We start from the raw sequence: 25,762 nt of genomic DNA on the forward strand, positions 1-25,762 counted from the left end.
ACTGCAACTAGAGAAAGCCTGTGCGCAGGAACAAAGACCAGAGCAGCCAAAAATAGCTCGTTCAGTCATGCCCGACTCTTTGCAACCCCATGGACTATTACAGTCCATGGAGTTCTCCAGGCCAGAATACTGGAGTGGATAGCTGTTCCCTTCCCCAGGGGATCTTCCCCACCCAGGGATCAAACCCAAGTCTCCTGCATTGCAGGCAGATTCTTTACCAGCTGAGCCACCAGGGAAGCTCCCCAAAATATAACTAATTAATTAATTTTTTTTAAGGAAGGGAGGCTGTTACCTGGATCCCAATGGACAGGCATCGGTTTTTCTTGAAGTGGTCCTTCTTCCTGTCTTCTGCAGTGATGGTGGCCATGGCGGTGGTGGTGGTGATGGTGGCGGCGTTGTTGCCCATGTGTTGACTCGCAGGGCCATGGATCTGGGCATTGGCGGCCTCGATGGCGGCTGTCAGAGCCTTCATACTGTCCAGGCTCTCCGTGGAGTTGCTCAGTCCAGACTGGCTGATAATATCCCCTCGCTGGCCCTGTCCGTCCATGTAGGCGTCCTGGGCTGACTCTGTGCTACTCTGGGCTGTGATAGAAATGAAAGGTTTCGTGGTAGTTCTGGGTGGGACTGGAGGTGGTGTCTTCTTATATGTTGTAATGCAAGATGACACTGGAAGACAGCGAAAACAAAGACACTGATTTCTGCATGGGTTTTAACTGCTGATACTGTAACTGACACCCACTGGATATCAGGGCCCACGAAACACATCAAGACATTGAACATGAAAGCAGGTCTGTCGATAGACTAAGGTCCCTGCTTAGGGGGCAGGTGTGGGCCTCCTCCAAGGTGACACCCCCCACAAGACTGAAGGAGAAAGAGACTGAAAAACACCGATCTCTGAGATGGAAGTTTCTGAAACGGAGATTAATATGAACCGACATAAAACAGACAGGACTGGCCATCTGTAGAAATCTTCCCAGGCAACAGGGAACCCTGAGAAATAATGAGTAACACGGATGAGGCCAGGGGCAGTCTGCCTTCTCGGGAAAATATTAACCACAGCTAACGCTGAACAAAGTAGCTCATGAAGATTCTGGTGGTTCATAAAGAACATGGGGAAAAAAAAAAGAACATTGGAAAAAAGAAGAAAGCAAAGAGGTTGTAAACCTGTGTGTTCTAACCCTGAGAACAGGGTAAAGTGCTGGTGGAGGGGGGTTTGGATGGGAAAGGAGAGAGGGCTGGGGAGGGGGTGAGCTGAGCACACTGTTGCACACCTCCTGCAACTTGTGTTCAACTGCACTCAGTTCCTCCTCCCTTTCTTCATGCCTTTCTTTTCCTTTGTCTTCCCTCCCTCCCTCTCTCCTCCTTTCCTTCCTTCCCTTTTCTGGGTATGTGCTCACTATATAAACTTTTGTTCTGAGTTGTGTTGTTGTTTCTGAGAGGGATGACGCTGCACATGCATCTCCTATTAGAAAATATGTAAAATATTGTAAAAATGCACCCACTAGCGGGAGATCGGGCTTCCCTAGTGGCTCGGATGGTAAAGTGTCTGCCTGCGATGCAGGAGACCAGGGTTCGATCCCTGGGTCAGGAAGATTCCCTGGAGAAGGAAATGGCAACCCACTGTAGTAGTCTTGCCTGGACAATTCCATGGATGGAGGAGCCCGTAGGCTACAGTACCTGGGGTCGCAAAGAGTCAGACAAGACTGAGCGACTTAAACTTCACTTTCACTTAGTGGGAGGTCAGCCCTCAGGCAGCCCATAGGAGCCCACTCCCTGAAGCGCTGTCCTTCAGGGGGTGTGACCAGCACGGGTGCCTGAGTCTCTGCAGCCACCAGTCCTTCCCTGCAAGCATCTGAGGGTGACCCCTTGGTCTTGAGGAAGCTGGATACACTATTCTCAGCTTTGCCTGTATGGAGCACGATGGAGGAAAACACAGAAATGAAGGAAGTTTCGAAGTGGGAACTAGCCCCTTGGTAAAGAACGAGTCCTTAAACAGCTTTCCACAGACCCCTTAAAAAGTGGTTCAGACCATTGTGTTTCCGTCCCTTTCTCCCCCACCTCATTCCCAGCCCCACCCCCAGCCTTTGGGACTGTCGTTAACACTCACAGCAAATGCCAGCTAGTTACCCCGGTTCTAGCTGCCACTTGGGCCATACTTGCTTCAATATTCAGGGTGTCTCTTGAGGTCACTAAAAAAAAAGTGTCCTGTGATGAACAGTGAACAGGAGGATTGATTTTCTCTGTCCTGCTGTTCTGCTGCCCTGAGATTTGGCGTAATTTCCTAGCCCATAAAAGACAGGGACAGAGATACTTGACTACTTCCTAAGGGTTGTCTAAGAGTTGAAGGAAGAGGAAAGCACAGATGAAACATTTCGGTATCAGGTGTGCTCTGAGAGCGGGGGCAATGAGAATAATAGACATGTGGCCTCTGCTTAGTTACCTGGGGCTGGCAGAGGCTCCCCCGGGAAAACCTTCCATCCCAGCTCTGCGTGACTCACACATCTTTACATTTGAACACAGCTCAGCAGTCTGCACTCCATCCTCTGCAGTTTTTAGCTAAGATGCCTGAGAGATAACAGGGCCAGCAGAGGCTCACGGTAGCCAGTGGAGGCAGAGCTGGAGCAGGGCTAGGCTGGGCTCAGGTTCCCCACGAGCACAGAGAAACCAAGGGATGCAGACAGGTGCATGGTTGATGGCTCCCCTCACTCGACTGAGTTTCCTGCACTGTAACCACAAGGGAGCTACCTTCTGACTCGCAGGAAGTTTGGAGGGGACAATGCTCAGTGTCACTTACTCATCTGCGGACCACAGTGGGTGGGACAGGGAGTGGCCATCATTAGGGCGTGTGTGTTACTCGCTCAGTTGTGTCTGACTCTTTGTGACCCTGTGGACTATTAACTTGCCAGGTTCCTCTGTTCATGGGATTCTCCAGGCAAGAATACTGGGGTGGGTTGCCATTTCCTTCTCCAGGGGATCTTCCAGACCCGGGGATCGAACCAGTGTCTCCCACATTGCAGGTAGATTTTTTACTGCCTGAGTCACCATCTGATCTAAGAAACTAGATCATCTTGGGACTTCTACAGTGTGAACTCATTATTTTGTTCAAAATGGGTTCTCCACACATTCGGCCCACTGATACACCAACAAAATGAAATTCCACCTTCCAACATCAGATGCCTGATATTCTGAATAATCTTTTGATTGCATGTCACCTATCCCGTTTCCTTTCAGCATGGATAATCAAAACAGGATAATGCAGCCAAATACAGTATCATATCATTTGCTGTGATTTACAGTAAAAATCCTGCCACAATGTGATACCTGTGATTTGGGGGGTGGGGAGTGTCACATTATTCCTAGAGTGATGATGGGGTTGGCTACACGCCCCATAGGGCCAAATACAACTTGGCGCCATCTAGTGACCCTTATCATCTCTTCTTCCATGTCAATAGGAATCATGTCAATGATTCTGGAGGCTGACCACCTGACCTGCCTCCTGAGAAATCTGTATGCAGGTCAAGAAGAGACAGTTAGAACTGGACATGGAACAACAGACTGGTTCCAAATTGGGAAAAAGGAGTACATCAAGGCTGTATATTGTCACCCTGCTTATTTAACTTATATGCAGAGTACATCATGAGAAATGCCAAGCTGGATGAAGTACAAACTGGAATCAAGATTGCCGGGAAAAATAGCAATAACCTCAGATATGCAGATGACACTGCCCTTATGGCAGAAAGTGAAGAAGAACTAAAGAGCCTCTTGATGAAAGTGAAAGAGAGTGAAAAAGTTGGCTTAAAACTCAACATTCAGAAGACTAAGATCATGGCATTTGGTCCCATCACTTCATGGCAAGTAGATGGGGAAACAATGGAAACAGTGACAGACTTTATTGTTTTGGGCTCCAAAATCACTGCAGATGGTGACTTCAGCCATGAAATTAAAAGACGCTTTCTCCTTGGAAGAAAAGCTATGACCAACCTAGACAATGTATTAAAAAGCAGAGACATGACTTTACCAACAAAGGTCCGTCTAGTCAAAGCTATGTTTTTCCAGTAGTCATGTATGGATGTGAGAATTGGACTATAAAGAAAGCTGAGTGCCAAAGAATTGTGCTTTTGAACTGTGGTTTTGGAGAAAACTCTTGAGAGTCCCTTAGACTGCTAGGAGATCAAACCAGTCCATCCTAAAGGAAATCAGTCCTGAATATTCATTGGAAGGACTGATGCTGAAGCTGAAACTCCAGAACTTTGGCCACCTGATGTGAAGAACTGACTCACTGGAAAAGACCCTGATCCTGGGAAAGATTGAAGGCAGGAGGAGAAAGAGGATGAAAGAGGATGAGACGGTTGGATGACATCATCAACTCGGTGGACATGAGTTTGAGTAAGCTCTGGGAGTTGGTTATGCACATGGAAGTCTGGTGTGCTGCAGTCCATGGGGTCGCAAAGAGTCGGACACAACTGAGCGACTGAACTGAACTGAACTGGACTGAACTGGAGGCTTGGATCAACCGGGACTCTCAGGGCAGGGATATCAGACATCTACTAGGCTCAGACTGGACAGAAAGAAACCCTAGGACATTGCTTCCCCAACAAGTTGGTCAAGCCCCAGTGCCCAAAGGAGGTAAGAATTTGTGACTGGCTCCCTCTGAAACAGGGAACCGTCCATCATGGGGTCGCATCCCAGGGGCTTCTGTGTTGTCATCATTGTTCAGTCCCTCGACTCTTTATGACCCCACGCACTGCAGCACACCAGGCTTCCTTGTCCTTCACCATCTCCCAGAGTTTGCTCAAACTCATGTCCATTGAATCAGTGATGCCATCCAGTCACCTCATCCTCTGTCACCCCTTCTGCCCTCAATCTTTCCCAGCATCAGGGTCTTTTTCAATGAGTCAACTCTTTGCATGAGGTGGCCATAGTATTGGAGCTTCAGCTTCAGCCTCAGTCCTTCCAATGAATATTCAGGGTTGATTTCCGTTAGGATTGACTGGTTTGATTTCCTTGCAGTCCAAGGGACTCTCAAGAGTCTTCCCCAGCACCTCAATTCAAAAGCATAAATTCTTTAGCACTTGGCTTTCTTTATGGTCCAACTCTCACATCTGTATATGCTACTGGAAAAACCATAGCTTTGACAATATGGACCTTTGTTAGCAAAATGATGTCTCTGCTTTTTAATATGCTAAGTTTGTCATAGCTGTTCTTCCAGGGGTTTTACTATGAGATTTTTATTGGTGTGTAGAGCCTGGCATGATTCTGCCAGGGTTATTGGAGTCAAAGAAGTACCACCTGTCGGTCATCAAATAGGAAGTTAAAAGAAATTCAGATCTCTCATACTGTACTTTGAGGACAAAACTCAGACAAGTACATCCCCCAATTTTCCCCAGCATCACTCTTTCTTCATTTTGCAAACTAAACACTCTCTTCTCTCTTGTTTTCTTTTTTCTTTTTTTTCCCTTCTTATAAATTCTACTTTCACGATTCAGCACCACGAATGATTTAGAATCCACTGAGGGGGGCATCCCTGGTGGTTCGGTGGTTAAGAATCTGCTTGCCAATCCAGGGGACACGGGTTTCATCCCTGTTCTGGAAGATTCCACATGCTGTGGGACAACTAAGCCCATGCGCCACAACTACTGAGCCTACACGCCCTAGAGCCTGTGCTCGCCAACACGAGAAACCACTGCAATGAGAAGCCTGAGCGCCCCAACAAAGAGTAGCCGACACTCCCCGAAGTTAGAGAAAGTTCATATGTGGCAACGAAGATCCAGTGCAGCCCAGAACAAATAAGAAAATAAAGCCTTCTGTCCAAAAAAAAGAATCCACGGAGGTCTGAGCTCTAGGGGGGGTGTAGTAGAGTGAGGCCCAAGGATGGGGAACATAATAAATCTCATCAAGAGAGAAACAGAAAGTGAGGGGCTTACATGCAGTAAGGGAAACACTTCATTTGTTTAAGAGGAAAATTCTCAAAAAGATTGATTAAAAAAATGCACGTGGCCCTTCTATTCCAGTGGAACTTGAAAAAGAAATGATGCTGTAGATTTAATCGTTATGGCTGCTTTCTTTTGTCTGGCTTCCCTGGTGGCTCAGATGGTAAAGAATCTGCCTGCCAATGCAGGAAACCTGGATTTGATTCCTGGGTTGGGAAGATCCCTTGGAGAAAGAAATGTCAACCCACTCCCAGTATTCTTGCCCGGAGGATCCCATGGACAGAGAAGCCTGGCAGGCTGCTGTCCATGGAGTCCCAAAGAGTTGGACAGGACTGAACAACTAACACTTTTTTCACTTTCACACTTTTCCCCTGGTAGTCCGGTGGTTAAGATTTTGTACCCCCAATGCAGGGGGCCCGGGGTTCGATTCTTCATCAGGGAACTAGATCCTACATGTCGAAATTAAGCCTTCACATACCACAACCAAAGATCCCATGAGACAACGAAGGGCGAAGATGCCTCCTGCAGCAACAAAGACCTGGAGCAGCCAAATAAATATTAAAAAATACATAAAGGGACCTAAATGCTATTTCTTCATTCCCATTAAAAAAGAAATTCAATAGACATGGTTTCATGACCCAGGAATACGGATCTCACTGAACCCATTTGTTTGATAGTAAGACTGAGGCTCAGGGCAGGTAACTAACTTTGCTGAATCATGCCACTCACAGGGCCTCAAATCCCATCTCTTCTGTTCAGCCAAACCACCTGTGTTCATCCACCTAGTAAACCTTCCCTGAAATACCGTGTCCAGTAGAAGACAATGCTCTCCAAGAGGACCTCCATGAAACTGCTTCTAACTCAGTTGTCTGGGTCTAAGGTCTGGAGGATGACTACATTTGGAGTGGTCAGCAAGGGGTGCCCAGGTGCGACCTTAAAACACTGCAAAAGGAGAGAAACTGCACGAAAACAAAATACACATGGAAAAAGCGCTCCCTTATTTCAAAATATTTACAGCTTAACGTTTCCAGGCCACCCAGAGTGTGGTGGTCAGCGGTCTCACCGGCCCCACGGTGAGGAGGCGGTGATCAGAGGGCTCCGGGGGACGGGGCGCAGGGCTCCTGGGGTTGGGGGCAGGGCTTCTTCTGGCCTCTGTCCTGGTTAGTTTTGGCTCAAGGGCTGTGGCCAGGAGACCGATTTCCACCAGAGCCACCCTCCACGTAAACCACAGAAAGGAGTTAAACTTTTCCTCCTTGTTAAGTAGAGAGAAGCAGGCTTGTGTGCGGTGGAGGAGGGCGGAGAGGGATGTGGACAGAGGGCGGGGCGGTGTCATAACTCTTGTAGTCATAGGACTGGCCAGTTGGTAGTTACCAGTGTTCCAGACACTTCCTAATGCCAGACAAATGCCCCAAGCCCCAGCTTGTCTGGCTTCGAGATCTATTCAACCGATAGCAGCCGGGCTCCACCGGGGAAAGCCGACTTCTAGCGAGCCTCCGCGGCTAATCAAACGCAACATTGTTTTCAGAAGGAAGAATGGAAAGGTTTGTTTCAGAGTCACAGCTTTTTTTTTTTTTTTTTAAAGAGGCACCCAAGTTGTTTTAACAAGCTGCTAACAAAACTTGGGCTTCCTGAGGTGAGGCTGTCGTGCACAGTGCATGTACTGTCCCAAACTCCAAGGAGGCAGGGATCCGAAAATTAGTTATTAAAAAAAAAAAAGCCCCGGGCACTTCATGCCTGGAAATGATGTAAGACGCAGCCACTCCTCTGTTACAACTACAACCAAACTGCTCGGCGATCGCAGCAGCTGCTTTCCAAATGTCAGCGCCCAGCCGGGGCAAAGGGCTGCAGAGCCACCGAGCCCGAGGACTGTGCGCGCTACCTCTGTCGCCCACATTTTCTCCAGGCACTCGCAGGACCCTGGCAACAGGTAACGTGGCAACCTTGGCCTTCTAAACTGGCAAGCGGCAAGATTACAGAGAACAAAAGGATTTTTTTTTGAAAACCAGCTGCATCTCCCTCGCCACCCCCACCCTTCCCTCCGCCCCTTGCCCTTCCCCCGCCTCCCAACTGAAAGTCTGAGAAAACAGAAGTATCGCTCCGGGCAGCTCTGCTCGCGCGCGCCCCCTGGTGACCAAAGCTCGGAACATCATTGATGTACCTTGAACTCCGGGTCTGGGCTCCCAGGTAAGCCACGCTGGGAAAGGGGATGGACCTCCCGGGTGGCTCAGTGGTAAAAGAATCCGTCTGCCAATGCAGGAGACGCGGGTTCGATCCCTGGATCGGAAAGATCCCCCTGGCGAAAGATATGGCAAACCCATTCCAGTATTCTTGCCTGGAAAAGCCCATGGACAGAAGAGCCTGGCGAACTGCAGTCCATGGGGTCCCCGAAAGATTAGCCCAGCGACTACTGGGCTAAACAACAACGGGCTGCGTTGCTCTTCTCAAAAAAACGCAGAGTAGAAGTCACGACTCAGAATGTCTTGCTTTTTAACTTATCACCTCAACAAAATTTTTCCCCTTACTGAAAGGTAAGACCTGTGGGTTGAGGTTGCTGTTCTTCCCCCGCCAACCAGCACCTGAGGCAGCAGTGTTTGCTTCCTTGGCAAGTTGCAAAGCAAAAACTGCTGTGGCCTTGTGGTTAGGTGGATGGCTGTGAGGATGAATAGCCGGGAAACTGAGGATTCCTGTTGGGTGGGACTTGCATTTTCCATTTCTGTCTGAATTTGTCTTTAGTTTGCAGGAGACTTTTAGGGTAGAAGCATTTCTAATTCCCATCGCTGGTTTCCGGTTTGTTGATTTGCAAGGATGACTGAAGATTTCCAAGATGCAGGCCCAGCTTCCAGAGAACTTGCTTTGCAGCACATTGTCACCCCCCACCCCCAACCCTTTTATCTGTGTGTGGGGCAAACACCCATGAAAATGCCAAGGGCAGGATTTTCGACCAGCCTTCTTCCTCTCAGGCTCCTCCCACCCTCCCAGGTCTCTGATTTGGAGGAAAAACTGCAGTTGTGAGCTGCTGGTAGCTCCACCCCTCACCCCACTCTTGTCTTGCTCTGGAAATGTTAACCGGAAACTAAGAAAGAGGTTCAGATCAAAGTAACTGTTCCCTTCAGAAAATTCCATTAATTAAGTAAATTAAAGGAAGTTAAATGATGTTTGGAGGAAAGTCATTTTAGAAGGCCCAGGTCCAGGGACTGAGGTCAAAAGCCTCTAATGTGGATCTTTAATGAAGCTTGGCAACCTGTTAAACCCTAGAGAAATTGAGGGTTGCCCTTTGTAAAACCAGTTGTTGCCTAAAATCAATCATTTCAAAGGAACATCTTGAAAGTACATGGACATTTGGCTAGCGGTTGCCTCGATCATTTAATATTAAAGGTTAAAAACAGAGCTCTGAGTAAGAATCATTTGACCGGTAACTCAGGTGAGTCACAGCCTTCATAGAACTGGGCACAAAGGTTCCAGGCAGGATGTTGAGAACGCCCGGTTTACTAATTTGCCAGGTGGGGCCGTTGCTTCTAGCAGGGAATGCCTTCAGGATTTCACGGCTCATTTTCCCAGCTTCTCCAACAGGTGCTACTGAGTCATCCACGCACACAAGTAACTGCCCCGGCAGTGTCATCTGTTAGGATTAGACTTCCATTTGTTCCATGACTTTATGAAGTGATTTCTAACCACTGAATCAGATATACCACTTCCTCTAGGGCCTAGGGATTTTTTTTTTTTTTTCTTTTTTAATGTCTGTAACATTTTGTGCAGTTTTCGAAATTTGTCCCTGCCAGGTCAGCAAGTCTTCCTGGGTTGAATGGACTGTTGACAAGAGGGGAAGGTTTGGGGCTCAAGGTCAGGGATACAGAATGAAGTAAAGTTTCCTGTTTGGGCAGCTGGTCCCCTATTTCCTCAGGCTCCAGCAGACTTGAGTCTTGTAAGACAAGCCTGGGAAGCCTGTGGTGAGGATGGTGTCAGGAGTGGGGAAGGACATTTTTCTATTAAGCTTCTCATCAGCCAGCTTTCCTTTCTTGTGAGATGTCACTTCTCAGCAACATTTGCCTATATTCTCTGTTAGCTGAATTTCCCCCCTGTCCCCAGACTGAGACAGAGTAATTAGTTAAGGATGTAAGGATCACAAGGTCAGGCATTGTTGTCCGTTGTGTTCATGATGACTGCAGTACTTGGATCATGCATGGCACATAGTGGAATGGTGGTAAATACTTGTTACCTGAAGGAAGGAACAGGGATGAGAAGGGACTTCCTGGAGAAGAAAAAGGGACTAATAATCAGGAAAGCAAGGTCACCAGGGTAGAAAGAAAAATGAATACTCAGCAAAGCCAGTCTGTGACCTTGGATGTTGTGACACAACCTCCTGTCACCGACACCCGTTTCTCTTTGGCCTTGGTTGAGTGCTGGCCAAGTCCAGCTGTGACTGGCCGACTTTTGACATGGACTGTGAATGGCCCACCTCTGTCAGCTGGAAGCAATGAGTCCTGTGGATTTATCTTCTGAACTTCCTCCACCCTCTCTGTTGGGTTTTACCCTGGGGCACAAGTAGCTGGCTGTGGGAGGTGCCAAGTGCTCACTGCCCTTGCCCCAGGCAGCTGCCCTTCCTCCTCAGCTCCTTCCACTTTTACGCTTTGTTGTTGTTCAGTCCCTAAGTCCTGTCTGACTCTGTGACCCCATGGACTGCAGCACGCCGGCCTTCCCTCTCCTTCACCATCTCCCAGAATCTGCTCAAACTTATGTCCGTTGACTCTGATGCCATCCAACCATCTCCTCCTGCCCTCAGTCTTTCCCAGCATCAGGGTCTTTTCCAATGAATCGGCTCTTCGCATCAGGTGGCCAAAGTATTGGAGCTTCAGCATCAATGAACATTCAGGGTTGATTTCCTTTAGGATTGACTGGTTTGATCTCCTTGCAGTCCAAGGGACTCTCAAGAGTCTTCTCCAACACCACAGTTTATTCTTTGGCTCCTCATTATTCCTGGTCTCATTTCATGAGAACTAGTGTCACATGCACCATGGGACCTGAAAAGCAAAAGACACCCACCATACAAACACAGCCCAGCAGGACTCTTCCATGGGGCTGTGTCTGGGCCATACAGCAGACCTCAGGGATGCCAACCCCCCCCCTGGAGAGAGTGACTGATGGGCACCAGCTGGGAGTCGGGTCTTGGGCACACACTGCCCACTGGTCTCCCTTGAAACAGTGAGCTGGCCATGCAGAGTCAGTGACCTGTGTCCAAACCAAGTGAGGCCAGGAGTGTCTGTCAGGCTGAGTGAAACGTGTGGCTGAATTGATCAGGAACCTCTGCTCACTGGTCAACCCTCTGGACTCCGGAGAGAAGGCAGAACTCGTGATGCTGCTGCCCTGTGGACACAGCGTCTGGTGGAAGAGCTCGGCCTGGAGCAGAAGCTTCTGCTCCAGACAAACCTGGCAAGACAGGCAGGATGTATGAGGAAGCAAAGGAGCAAGAAGCTGCCTCCAGCTCACCTTCTTGCGGGCTGGAGTACGATGAGGAGGAATGATTACTTGTGTCTGCAGAGCAGGGCATGTGAGGGCCTGGTCTGTGCAGTGAGGCAGCTAATTATTCATCCGGCTCCTTTCCTCCTTCCTCCCTGGAACCCCCCTTCTCAAAGGAAAACCAGGAAAGACCCTGTGGGTTAAATTGTGGAATACCATCTACCAGCTCACTGGGCCCAGACAGAACGCCAGCGGCCCCTTGCTGACTCCCAGATGACAGGATCAGCCTTCAAACGACACCTCATTAACCAGCTGTGTCACTGACAGATGAGGACACAGGTCCAGAGAATTTGGCCAGGCCCCAACCTCCCAACCCCCCACCGGTCTCTCTCTATCCACACCACACAGCAAACACCATCAGCCTTTACAGTGGAGGGGGTAAAGGGCCATTTACAGACTGAATTTCCATTTCCACTCTTCAGTGGGGTTTTGGTCATTGCCACCATTGAATAACATCCAAGGAACCCTCCCACACTGTTGGTGGGAATGCAAACTGGTACAGCCACTATGGAGAACAGTTCCTTAAAAAACTAAAAACAGAAAAAAAAAAAAAAACAAAAACTAAAAACAGAACTGCCATTTGATCCTGCAATCACTCCTGGCCATATATCCAGGGAAAGCCATTAAGAAATAAAAAAGATTCATGTACCCCATTATTCCTTGCAGCACTATTTAAAACAGCAAAGATATGGAAGCAACCTAAATGCCACTGACAGAAAGACTAGATAAGAAGATGTGGTTTATATATATATATACACACACACACAATGGGCCATGAAAAAGAACAAAATAATGCCATTTGCAGCAACATGGATGGACCTAGATATTATCATAGTAAGTGAAGTAAGTCAGGGAAAGAGAATATCACATGATATATAGCTTATATGTGGAATCTAATTTCTTTTTCTTTTTTTGGCCATGCCATGCAGCTTGTGGGATCTTAGTTTCCTGACCAGGGATGGAACCTGGGCTCATCTGCATTGAAAGTACAGAGTCTTAACCACTGAACTGCCAGAGAGTTCCCTGTGGCATCTAGTTTTTTTAAAAAATGACACAAATGAACTTGTTTACAAAACAGAAACAGACTTACAGATATCGAAAACAAACTTAGGATTACTAAAGGGGAAACATGGTGGGGATACACACATTCTCCACCTTGGGGTCTGATTGGAACCTGGGTTCTTCCCATCTAAGCCTTCTTTCTCTTCTGTTAAAGAGCCATCCTATACTTGGGTCCTTAAGAGTCTCCGTTGAACCCTCATGAGAACAGTGTCCAAAAGCCCTTTTCTGACTCTCTCAGTCAAACGTGCTAGGGACTTGTAACTTCTTGGATTGTAGAAAACTGATATGCGTGACACACCCCGGGAGCATGCGGACGCTAAGGTGTCTGTCTGCTGGAAGAGGTGAAATGGTCACGCTGCAAGTAGCTGCCAGGTCAGGTTTTGGTCTCTGGTTTTCAGAACCTCTGGAGGCTTCTAGTGGCTCAGTAGTAAAGAATCCACCTGTCAACGCACGAGACACAGGAAACTCAGGTTTGATCCCTGGGTCAGAAAGATCCCCTGGAGAAGGAAATGGAGAATTCCATTAACAGAGAAGCCTGGCGGCCTATCGCCCACGGGGTTGCAGAGTCACTGAAGGATGGTGGCCACAGCTTCAGGTGCCTCGGGCATCAGAGCCTCCTTCTCCCAGGCTTGTCTGGTCCTGGCTAGAACTCTGTCCCAGCCCAGCCCAGGAGGAGGGTAGTTGATGGGTACTGACTGGGCGGTGGTGGGCTTGCCCTGGTGGGCGGGCAAGGTTTCTAAGAAAAGGTTTAAAGGAAAAGAGGAATCAAATTCAATAATACTTTTAACAACTTCTCTCCGTCCTTGACCGTGTGGAGTTGTGGACGTTTGTTGGTTTGTCACTGTGTGTGTTTTCACATGCTGTCCTTAGAAACATTTTTTTTTTTTAAATAATGGTAATAGATGCTAAGTCGTTTCAGTCCTGTCCCACTCTTTATGACCCCATGGACTGTACCTGCGGGGCTTATTTGTCCACGAGATTCTCCAGGCAAGAATACTGGAGTGGGTTGCCATTCCCTCCTTCAGGGGATCTTCCCGACCGAGGAATCGAACCCCTATCTTTTGCCTCCTGCATTGGCGGGTGGGTTCTTTACCACTAGCACCACTTGGAAAGGGGTACTAATAGTGGCTTTTAACTGGCATCTTTCTACAGTGTGGAATGTTATCTTCATAAATTACAGAATGCAGTAGTCTGATGTGTCCTTGGAGATAAAAACACTTCATATCTGCAAGGTTGTGTGTGTTCTGTGTGTGTTTTGAGTCATTCCTTCCATCATTCTCTTCCCCATTCTCACCCCCTACCCTCAGCTGTGATCTGACTTCAGGGCAAAAGAGATAAAAGTAACATTCTTCTCCTCGACCCACCCTCATGTGTCCTGACAGGAGGGTGGTTCTGAGCTAAGTCCAGGCTGGGTGCAGCACTCTCTTGATGCAACTCAGGAGTCGACACAACTGAACGACTAGGCATAGCACAGCACAGCTCAGGACACTGGCCTAGAAGAGCATTCCTCACTCACTAAGGCTCTACCCAGGACACAGTTGGAAAATCATTTTCAAAACAGAAGTTTTTAATCCCACATTTCCCATCCAAGAGATAACCCAGAGAATCCATGTAAAACAAGCTTGATTTAAGAATAAACCAATGTGTGTCAGTGAACTGCAAACAGAAATACATCAAGCATGAATTCTTAAAATAATCTAAAACAAGGATCCATGTACATGTATAGCAGTCTGTTCACTCTTCACCTGAAACTATCACAACACTTTGTTAATTGGCCATCCTCCGCTACGAAATAAAAAGTTTTTGTTTTTAATTTTATAAAAGTAAAAGAAGCCCTGAACTGCCTCCTGATGTAACCTTGGCTAGTAAAGGTAATAGAGTTTGATTCTTTTGGATTTCTACTGTCATAGGGGAAGGGTTTTATTAATCAATTCTTTGAAAAAAAGCAACTATGCCCACTGCAAAGCTACCAAATGAGAACTTTAAACTATTCTGTGGGTTGTACCTTTGGGGCCGTGGTTAGAATGCCAAGCTTCTGTTACAGGATTGGCTGGCAGTTGCAATTTACACCGTACATCTGTACATGGCTGAAGTGTAGGAATGCGGAAACACTGGAGGAAACCACCAGCGCTGGTCTTTGGATCAAAATTAACTACCAATAATGAGTTAGGAAATTGATCCCAGTGAAGGGAAAGCATCTTAATGGCCACTGCTCAAAGGTTCAGCCCCTTTCAGTTGCTGATAACCTTGTCACGTCTCCAGATAAAAGGCAGCCTTGTCACCCCCAGGCACCTGGCTGAGAGGTAATAAAACGGTTACCTTATCTTCTAAGGGTGGGGTTAGTCCAACCTCAGCCCGAAGTAATTACAGTAAACTGAAATTGCCTGTCATTTACAAAAAAGGGGGAGGGAAAGGCCTAAGACGGAGGAGACGTTTGTCTCTCCCTCCCTGGATTTTAAAAAAGAAAGGGAACAAAACAGCCAGAAGTCTTCCAGGGAGTAAGAAAAACAGCCTGGCGTGGCTGCCGGCTCCTGGGAGGTCAGGATGGCTGCCGGCTCAGGTTACCGCGACGATCTGAAAAAGCGGCTCAAGCTGATGAAAATCCGAGCAATCTTCTTAGGAGCCGTCCTTTCTAAATGTAAATGCCTGAGAGTCAGAGCCCTGCCAGGGAGGGGAGGAAGTCTCAGCCACACTGAGTGACTCATCCAGTGCTGTTAGCTCCGGCAGTTGGATAAAAAGTTCCAGGGAAAGCAGCAACAAATCTACTTTAAATACTAGCACAGAAAGGAAATTCCTCTCTTTGAGGCCGAATGCAGTCCACACAAAAGAGCTCCTGTCGACATCTCATTTACAATCCCCCCCAGGACACCGACAGGACCATTTCAATAAACCCGGCTCAGAAACACCTATTGTTCAAAATCTTCAACTAGCCACAGGCTACCACCCCTCCCTATTGTTTTGTAAAAGAAAAGATTTAGAAGGAGCCAGATTGGGACTCTGGAAAGCTCTCAAAAGAGGAAGGGAAAAAAGCCCCTTTGACCTGATGCTGTCGGAGAGCGTGCGTGAAGAATAAAGTTAATGGATTTTCATTTTTTACAAGAAGTGCATAAGCAACGCCTGCTCCCTTCCTGAACTAGCGATCAGGGGTTCTAAAAGTGGTGCCAACTTTGTAAAGCAATTAGCTCCTGCCAACGGTTTGCTATGTGAAAAGTCAAAGGCTATACTTACCCTGTTCTCAGTCTTAGAAAAGCTGGTGGCAGCCACAGCAAAGAACCAGGTGAGACTTTGATCTGGGTTATTTCCTGGGGATGTGAGCTTGCCTGTTCTTTCTAAGTAGGATTTTGAGGCTCGCTGCAGAGCCTCCCCAGGAATGATTTCTTCCATTTCAGTGCCACCATTCTGCTCCCTCTTTTAGTAAAACTTGACCATTTTCTGGAGTTACATAATTTAATCTTTAGTTTTTCTTCAGATAGACCTCAAATGAAGGGCTACACTTGTACTGACCAAACAAAATGGGATTTTTTTTTTTTTCCAAACACCCAGTATCTTTACCCTCCAGGTAGATTCTTCAAGTTAACATACCCCATCTTAGCCAAAGACTAGTTTTCATATGAGTTCAAGCCACAACCTCTTAATTCCTTTAGGCCCTAACCCTCCTCTCTCTTAAATCCTTCTGGAATCTTTCCACCTCCTACAATCCTCCTTTCTGCTTTCCTGGATCCTGTTATCTCCTCTCTGGAGGATGACAGCCAAAATTCCTACCTCCAGGTGCCTCAGACTACCAGGTGTGACTTATTAATGGGTCATGAGTCAATTGAGGTGGGTCCCATAGTTTCACCATTAAAAAAAGGAAAAAAAAAAAAAAAAAAAAGTGGATTAGAAAACTTAAGAGTCCATCAAACAAAGGCAGTCAGTTCAGTTTTGTGACGCTTGTTTCAGTGTGTGTCCCCAGGTCTGGGTACATCCTGGCTTAGCACGTAAAATGTAACTTGTTTGTCCAAAGAGCTTGAGAAATATTTTTTCTAATCAGTCTCACTGAGTCTGTCTGGTCCTCGCCTCCAAACTGTTGTACATTCTCTGAACAGCAGTGGGAGATTCTGAACGGATCCAGCTGACAGTTCTGCCCTCGGGATAAAGACCAGCGTCCAGGGCTTTGGAGATTCTGAATTACTTAGTTTCTCATCTTTAAGGTCTCAGAACTTCATATCCTCTTGACAGCTTTTACCTTTAGATGTTTGAGCCACTGAGCTCCCTGGCCTCTGCAGATGGAATTTCCCTGCAGGAACTTTCTGCTCTCTTTCTCCTTCATGTACCAGCTGGGATGTCACCTCTTCCAGGAAGGCTTCCAGAAGTCCTCCTAAATGCCCTTAGTTCTCATGAGAACACCTCACTTTTTATCTGACAGAGCACTTACTACATCATGATTATCTTCAGTTCCTTTTTTTTTTTTTTTAAAATCTTCAGTTCTTTACTGGATTTTAAGTTCCAAGGGGGTATCCCATAAATATTTGGAGGGGGGTAAATATTGTGCATAGAATGTGTCACGTCTTAGTTCACATTTCTTTCCTACAAACCCATTTGGATAGTTATTATAAAGAATCATACCTATTTCTCAAGGCCTTAGTTTTCATTCTTTGATACTGAAGTCTCTTGTTCATTTGCTCTTGAAACACAACCCAATTAATTTCTAAATTCACTGGACTCCTTTTAAAAATCAAAATGTTAATAGAACACTGGGGAAGCTGTCGGACTTTTGGCTGGTCACTCACCCTCTCTGAGTCCCAGATCGTAAGGAGGAGCAGAGCTCCGTGATCTCTAAGATCTCTTCCAAGCTGCCACTGTGAACCTCTGCCTTGAACTTTCTGAGGACCAGAGAGGTTAAGTAACTTTCCCAAAGTCATACGGCTCTCTGGTGGAAGGATACTGTTTGTCTTTCAGTAGATTTTTAACAGCATGCAGCAAGCAAACCATTTACCCAGAAACCAGTAGTGCCACTAACAAGTGTGCCTGAAAGAGAGTCATAAAAATAAAGAAAAAGAGGGCTTAAAAAAAACAAAAGCCAGCAGCATTCATAACAGATTCCTGCCCAGGCAGGTTCCAGCATTTCTAAAAGCAGCCTTGCTGTTGTTTGCTGTTAGATGCAGAGATGTTCAGATTTCCTTTTAAGAATTGAAAGTGCAGGGGCTTTCCTGGTGACCCAGTGGCTAAGACTGTGCTCCCAATGCAGGGGGCCTGGGTTTGACCCTTGGTCAAAGAACTAGATCCCACAAACCAGGACTGAGACCCAATGTAGCCAAATATATATTAAAAAAGTGGAAATACAAAATTAAACTCTTGCTCACCCTGCCCCCTTGTAGGGGCTGCTTCGAAGAGGACAGACAGACAAAGCCTTTCTGAACATGCCAATGTGAGCACTCTAGTGGCTTTTCTAGAGCTGAGGCCCCGGTGCCCTGGCCTGATGTAACTCTGAGGACCACGGCTGTAAACCAAGGCTGTAACTCACCAGGCTGAGACTTGGCCTCGGTTCCCGTACCTGGTTCCCCGTTCCTCCCAACCAGAGCTACCCCGCAGACCTGGCTCTCAAGGATATACTTGTGTTCTTTCCTCACTTACAGAGCTGGCGGGGTTAGACCTGCTCTGTAAAACAGAAAGTCAACAAACCAGAAAGACACCCCTTTAGGGAAAAAAAGAAAGAAAACAATGACAATTCTTCCCCTCTGCCCATGTTATGTGCCATGTTTCACTCTGTAACTCAACCTGTATATTTATTTGTTGCTTTCCCCCCTCTAAACGGACTGGCAGTAGCTTGCCTTCATTTGGCAGAAAATTTGAAGTCACTTTCGACTGCGACTCTAGATAAACACACTCGGCACTGAGTCGTGATAACCAAGTGGTGGTCTGTGGATGATTTTTACTTTATACTTTGGGCTTCTCGGAATTTTCCAATTTAAAAAAAAAAACAGTGAACATGCATTACTACTATAATCACAAAAAAGTACAAATGTCAGAATAAAAATTAGGTACACTAATATTTCTTTACTCCTGAGGCCTGATTAAATAGTTTTACTATATATGGTTTTGTCCATTTTGTCTTTTTTTAAACCATTTGTTTTTGAAGGAAATTTCATACAATTGCCACATTAAAAAAAATAATGAAAACCTCTTAACATTGTTATTTTACTGATTTTTTTTCTTTTTCTTTTTTATTTATTTATTTTTTATTTTTTTTATTGATATTTTAAACGTAAGGAACATGTACCTGTGAGATAGCCAAACACTGGCATATAATCCCTCTTCCACCCGACTGCAGTGTCTATCAGGCTTTCCAGCTGGCGATTGTTGTAAAGAACCCATCTGCCAGTGCAGGAGACGAAAGAGACCTGGGTTTTATCTCTGGGTGGGTAAGATCCCCTGGAGGAGGGCATGGAATATTTCCATTGACAGAGGAACCTGGCAGGCTACAGCCCATGGGTCGCAAAGAGTCGGACTTGACTGAAGCACGTACGCACGCAGTGTATAATTTTAGCCTCTCCCGACATTTTCACAAGTAACAACTATGGGCATGCATGACTTTTCAGGGAGGTAGACCCCTCCCTAGATGTGAAGGCTCAATCTTCACCGTTCTGCAAGATAAAGGATGAGAAGAAAATTCTCTTGCAAGTGCTTTGTTGAAAGTTAGCCTCCTGTTTTTTTTTTTACAGTGACACAAGTCAGGGACATCCCTTTTCTTCCGCTGGACATTGTCATCAGTGAGAGACACCTTGAACTGTGGCTGTCATCTGGGGACCACAAGGAGCCTCGACTCCAGAAGACAGAAGATGACAAGAAGCCGGTTTTGTATATTCATTGGCTGCCCTGCCTCTAGACTTGCTGTGATTGGAGAAAATGAATGCCTTTAACATCTGAGTCACTCTTCATTTTACTCTTAAACCTTTTATTGATTTACTAATTGATCTGTTTGGCCTGGCACTTAGGCAGTGACTTTACAGATGCTAAGCCTCCTTCCTGGCTTGGGAAACTTCATGCTTCAGGATTCACTTCCTTTGTGTTCCGTGAGCATCTCCTACCTATCTTTCCTGTAGCACTTGTCACGCTCTGCTTATTCCGGTCCTGCGCTGATGCTTTTGGGATGAGAGCAGAGAGAAATTAGTGATAAAGTAGGTCTTTGACTCCTGCTCGACTCGAATGTTGGCTTAAATGATTTTGTTTGGCAAATGCGATAACACAAGAGATCACCAAACCAGGTCATCTCTATTTCAGAGATGTGCTCAGCTGTGGTGGCCCAGCTTCCTCCAGTGGTGCCTTAAAGGTGACCAGAGCTGGTTCAATCCTGACTTGCCAGTTACTGGAGGGACTTCAGATGACTCAGCTCTCACCCTGTTTCCTTATCCATTGAGTTAGGGTGATGGCATCCATGACCTCACAGTGTCACAAGACAGATGATGTCTTTTTTTTTTTTTCCATTTATTTGGGGGCACCAGGTCTTAGTTGCAGCAAGCACAATCTAGTTCCCTGACCAGGGATTGAACCCAGCACCCCTGCATTAAAGAACAGGGAGTCTAACCCACTGGACCACCAGGGAAGTCCCAATGATATAGTTGATATCATAAAAGAGGATTTGGTGTGGCACTAACGTCTCAGACACAGGAAAAGTGATAGTCGCTCAGTCATGTCCGACTCTTTTTCAACCCAGTGGACTGTAGCCCGCCAGGCTCCTCCATCCATGGAATTTTCCAGGCAAGAATACTGGAGTGGGTAGCCATTGCAACCCAGAATCAAACCTGGGTCTCCTCCACTGCAGGCAGATGTTTTATTTCTAAGCCAGCAGGGAAGCCCCACAAACACAGGAAGGAGGCTCTTTCTTCTTTCCTTCTATGTTATTTGATACAACAAAATTCCAGTATTGCAAAAACCATCTTGAAACCTCCCTGAGGAGGTTTTACTGGAGCAGGGAGATCCTGTCCTTTTCAGACGTTGGGGTTTCTCCAGCATAAAGAGTCCACGTGGACGTCCCATGTGTGAAATAGCACACTTCCAGACGCTGTCCCTAGTGCTCACTGTTAAACTTTCTTCTCATCTCTCTGGTCTCAGCTCATAAATCCTCTCTTTAGAGAGGCCTTTCTTTACCACTCAGCTTCGAGCAGCCCCATGCTCTCCCTCCCAGCCGTGGAGCCATCCACTGAGAGGAGGAGATGCGGAGATAAAATGGCCTGTGAAAGTCTTGCACCTTTGCTAAGCTCGAGCCCTCCCCTCTGGTGGGGGTTTGTGGCTTGCCTGGTCCATTTTTATCAGCTTTGCCCCACTGCGCCCCATCCCCAAGTGGGCTTTCCAGGTGGTGCAGTGGTAGAGAACCCACCTGCCAATGACCAATGCAGGAGATGCAAAGGACTCAGGTTTGATCCTTGGGTCGGGAAGATCGCCTGGAGAAGGAAAAGGCAATCCACTCCAGTATTCTTGCCTGGAGAATTCCATGGAGAGAGAAGACCTGCGGACTACAGTCTATGGGGTCGCAAAGAGTCAGACACAACTGAGCCCGAGCACACACACATACACACACGCCCCATTTCCATCCTCTGAAGCTTCCACCTCCTGAAATCACATGGATGACTGGCCCCGGCCTCTGTTGTCTTGTACCTTGGAAAATGCAGACATTGCAATGAATTTCTGAGGTCTTGCAGGATGGATCCCCATCAGTGATTAAAACTTTTTTCCTACTTTCTATATAATATAGAAAGTTCATAAAAGGCAAAACAGACAAACCAAAGACATTTTCAAGTATGTTTTCCTTTGCACTCACAGTCAACACGATTGACTTCCAGCTAGAGAGGACTGGAGAGCAGGATGTGCATGGGACTAGCTCGCTCTGTTTAAGTTCAAGTGCTTGAGAATTTAAAAGCACAGACCCTCTCCAAGCTCTACTTAAGGCCAGTCAACTAAATTTCCCTAGTTTGCACAGTAATTAGGTAGGATACTAGTCTTAACATGATGCACTTAAATTACTAAAAACTTATCAAACAGACAACAATAACTTTATATCTGTTTTCAAGAGGCAATCGTGCATGATGTCTCAGAATATAAGTTTTGGAGGCAGGCCTAAGGAAGGCTGTTTAATCTGTTTAATAATCAGTTGTTATTTTAACTATGTGAAGTGAGGGTAGTAACCCTTGCAGGGTTGTTGGGAGGATGAAATGAAGTACTATCTGAGAAATGCTAAGACTATTACCTGACACATAGTAAGTGCTCAGTTAATAGTATACGGCTTCCTAGGTGGCTCAGTGGCAAAGAATCTGCCTGCAATGCAGGAGATGTGGGTTCTATCGCTGGGTTGGGAAGATCCCTTGGAGTAAGAAATGGCAACCCTCTCCAGTATGCTTGTCTGGGAAATCCCATGGACAGAGGAGCCTGACAGGCTATATATAGTAAGTGGGGTCCCAAAGAGTTGCACATGACTTATCGACTAAACAACAACAACATCAACTATTTCAAAACGGAAATCTGTTTTGTCTATCAGCTAGTAAGCTGGCAGTACCCCTGCTCCTGTGCAGAAGGCCTGCAAAACTCTGAAGCTATACTTGTACGCAGATGTGGTCAAATGATGCCATCTCATCTCATTGGCAACCAGATGTCTCAGTTGCTGTCTGGTGCCAGGTAGGTGGTAAGTGATGAAACAAACTGAATCTCAGGCTAAAACTCTGTCGTCCAGTACATCCACCAGCTGTTGCTCCTATTACAGACACACACACACAAATCCTGATTTCATGTGACCTTTACATTCACAATTTTAGTCAGAAAAGTACAAACACTGACCACATCAGACGCGTTTTTATTTTTAGTTACTCCCCAGATGTTTACCTGAGCTAAAAATAAGCAAAACAACCAAAGCTTTTCTACTAAATGTGTCTCAAAGGCTCTCATTTTAGTCCATTTTCCTATTGCTAACCTAAGAGGGTTACGAAGTATGTTCTCAAAAAATGTTTTTGAGCTTAAGAGAATGGTTGCTCATGCTTAGTGGCTCAGTCATCTCCAACTCTTTTCCACCCCATCAACTGCAGCCCGCCAGGCTCCTCTGTCCACGGGATTCTCCGGGCAAGAATACTGGAGTGGGTTGCCATTTTCTTCTCCAGGGGATCTTTCCCACCCAGGAATTGAATCCATGTCTCCTGCATTATGTGCAAGTGGATTCTTTACCACTGAGCCACCAGGGAAGCAGATGGTTGAAATGGTTGGAAGAGAATGGTTGGCAGCACTTTGTAAGTGATCACTTTGTAAGTGATACTGGATATAAAATGAACAAAAGCATTCTGCAGAAAGGAGTAATGGAAGCAATGTTGGCTGAAAGGGCCCAGTACCTGGCACACTTAGGAAGTATGAATTAATGAAGTATGAATTTAAGCCAAAGTATGAATGGAGCCAAAGTCCTTGGAATTCCAGGTCCGTCAATGAGTAGGTCTGTGATCTAGGGCAATATACAACAATCTGTAGAACGGGATAGTAACTATAAAATGACTGTTATTAGAGTGAACGCTGAGGAGGTGGAGCTTGTAAAAGCCCTTTGGTAATGGCAAAGGTTCTGGGCCGAGGTTACAGTAGGAGGAGCACAGGTTATAGTAGTGACAGTTGTTACTTTTTTGGCAGCCCGCTGAGTAATGTTTCCAAACCATAATTCTTCCTGGAGCAGCATAAACTCAACTGGCCTTTGACTGAAACTGAGTTGGGATTCTGCAGATACCAGAAGGTGTTCTACAAAATTTGCACAAAATTGCAAGTTTCAGCAAAGTAAGATGGGGAAAATGCTGTAAAAATTAATAGGGCCAAAGGGAATGGTCTCTAATCACTTAGTCACAAATGTCCCCTCCCCACTGCCCCCCAAACACTCATAACATTTGATGTGAAAATAACACAGCAACAAATAGGTACAATGAAAAGGAACGATTCTTCCGACAGCTCAGGGTGAAGCTAAGTAGATTTTTAAGAGTGATTGGAGTCAAACATATCTTGGAGAGGAGATAGAATATAATTTTTTAAAATGATGCACACATACAGTTGTTAATTTCAGTGGTTTTTGGGTCCATGAGTAGGATAGTTGGGACTGGTCAGTCTAATGTTACCCCTGAAAGGGCCTGTTTAGGGTCTCTGTTTTCTTAGGCTAGAAGCTTTCCTCTAGAGAGAGAGTTCAGAAGCTTTGAATAACCAGGCTCTCGAAGGACCTGGTTCAAATGTGGAGCAAGGAAGAAAGCAGAGTCACAGGCAGATCATCTTCTGGAGAATTGGCCTTGGAAATATCCAGGGGAGGAGAGAAAACATCCGAGGGAGATTTGGGCCAGTGGAGGAGCTTGGGGCAGAGATAACAAGTCTGGGCACTTGGAAAGGGAGGCAACGGGCAAAGGGAGGGCAAGAAAATATTTTTCATTGCTTTGTCTGGGGCAGAGGCAGCCCTGAGCTCAACCGTGAAGCAGGTCAAATTTCATGTGCTTTTCTCTCCTGAGGCCACCGGAGACCCGCCACTGCCATGCTGTTCCCCAACTCACTCAATTCCAAATTTACCAGGTTGCCCCAGCCCCTTAGATATTTGCTCCTTGGAAGATAAAAATCTAGTGAGTCCAATAAAATAATGCACTGGAGGATGGGAAGGATTGCATTTTTAAAAGAATTCTTGCAAACAGATCCTTCCTCCAGAGTAATAAATATGTGTTTAAATAGAGGGCGTCTGTAAAGTCTGCCTAAATTCCAAGGTCTAAATTGGGAATTTTTGACAGCTAATAGACCTATACCAGCAGTAAACCCCTTTCAGTGACTCTCAAATCATAACTAAGCCTGGAAGGAGAAGAACTGTTATAGGCATAGAATTGTGCTAAGTACATTTTACATACGATCATCATTCCTTTTTTATGGGCTTTCCAGGTAACGCAGTGGGAAAGAATTCACCTGCCAATGCAGGAGACGCAAGAGACTCGGGTTCGATCTTTGGGTTAGGAAGAGCCCCTGAAGCAGGAAATGGCAACCCACTCCAGTATTCTTGCCTCAGAAATCCCATGGACAGAGGAGCCTGGTGGGCTACAGTCCATGGGGTCGCAAAGAGTCGAACACAACTGAACACACACACACACACACACACACACACACACCATTACTTTTTATAGGTTTGGAGACCCTGGTAAACTTCAGAGAGGCTGGTAACCTGCCTGCAGCCAATATCATACCCCAAAGGTGGCTAAAACAATCTTGTCCATCTAACAAGGTCTTCTAGAACAGGGTCAGGAAACTTTTCTATAAAGAGCTGTACAGTAAATATTTTTGGCTTTGCAGACCACATAGTATCTGTCCCAAACACTCAACTTTGACTTTGTGGCAAAGCCACAGACAAGATATAAACACATGGACATGGCTGCCTTGGAGAGGTGAGCCTGGTTTGGTCCAATGGTCATAATTTGCCAACTCTACTCTAGAACTCTGCCACTCCCCATCCTGAGGTGGAGACTAATACCCCTCCCCTTGAACTTGGGGAAGTGTGTGATTTGCTTGTGACCAAGACAGTATGAAGGAACTGAGGGTGCGTGCTTCCGAGGCTGCATCAGAAGGCAACGCCGCTTCTCCCTCTGTCTCTGACACACCTGCCTGCTTGGAGCCCTGAGCCACCACAGAAGCATTCCATTGTCCTGAGGCCGCCATGCTGAAAGGAAGCCCAAGTCAGCCCTGTGAAGAAGCCTTGAGACTCTAAGAAGAGGGGGAGATACTTGGCCAGCCTCCAGTGTTCCAGCCCTCCACCCACCCAACTGCAAGCTGGGGAGAGATCTTGGGCCAGAACGACCCAACTGAAGCTCTTTACAAATTCCTGCCCACCAGGAACGGAGAAATATTATTAGTAAAACTTAGAAGGCACTAAATAAAAAAACTCAGAACACTGTCCCAAAACTAGTGAGTGGCAGATATGAGATTCAAACTTAGGTTTGCTTGACCCCAGCCACGAGTCTGTTCTACTACATGATTGCCAACAGCAGCCTTTTAAAAATATGGTGCTAAGATATACATAACATAAAATGTACCATGTTCCATTTTTAAGTGTACAGTTAAGTAAGTACATTCACACTGTTGTGCAACCAATCTCCAGGCCCTTTTCATCTTGCAAAACTGAAACTCTTTACATTAAATGAGAACTTCCCCTTCCCCCTCCCCAGCCCTGGCAATCACCCTTCTACTCTCTGTCTCTGAATTTAACGACTAGGCCTCTCATGTAAGTGGGATCATATAGTGTTTGT

At 46.3% G+C, this 25,762-nt stretch overlaps 1 protein-coding gene across 2 annotated transcripts in view; it reads right to left on the reverse strand.

Annotated features, from left to right (window-relative positions):
* DLGAP1 (DLG associated protein 1) overlaps positions 1-25,762 on the reverse strand; it is a 754,315-nt gene that overhangs the window by 51,773 nt on the left and 676,780 nt on the right. For both annotated transcript variants that reach the window (XM_061130894.1, XM_061130895.1), the window contains one exon: positions 293-666. In XM_061130894.1, coding sequence (XP_060986877.1) covers positions 293-666 — 374 coding nt within the window. The remainder of the gene's footprint in view (positions 1-292; positions 667-25,762) is intronic.

Source organism: Dama dama, chromosome 27, assembly GCF_033118175.1.
Source record: "Dama dama isolate Ldn47 chromosome 27, ASM3311817v1, whole genome shotgun sequence".
Taxonomy (NCBI): Eukaryota; Metazoa; Chordata; class Mammalia; order Artiodactyla; family Cervidae; genus Dama; species Dama dama.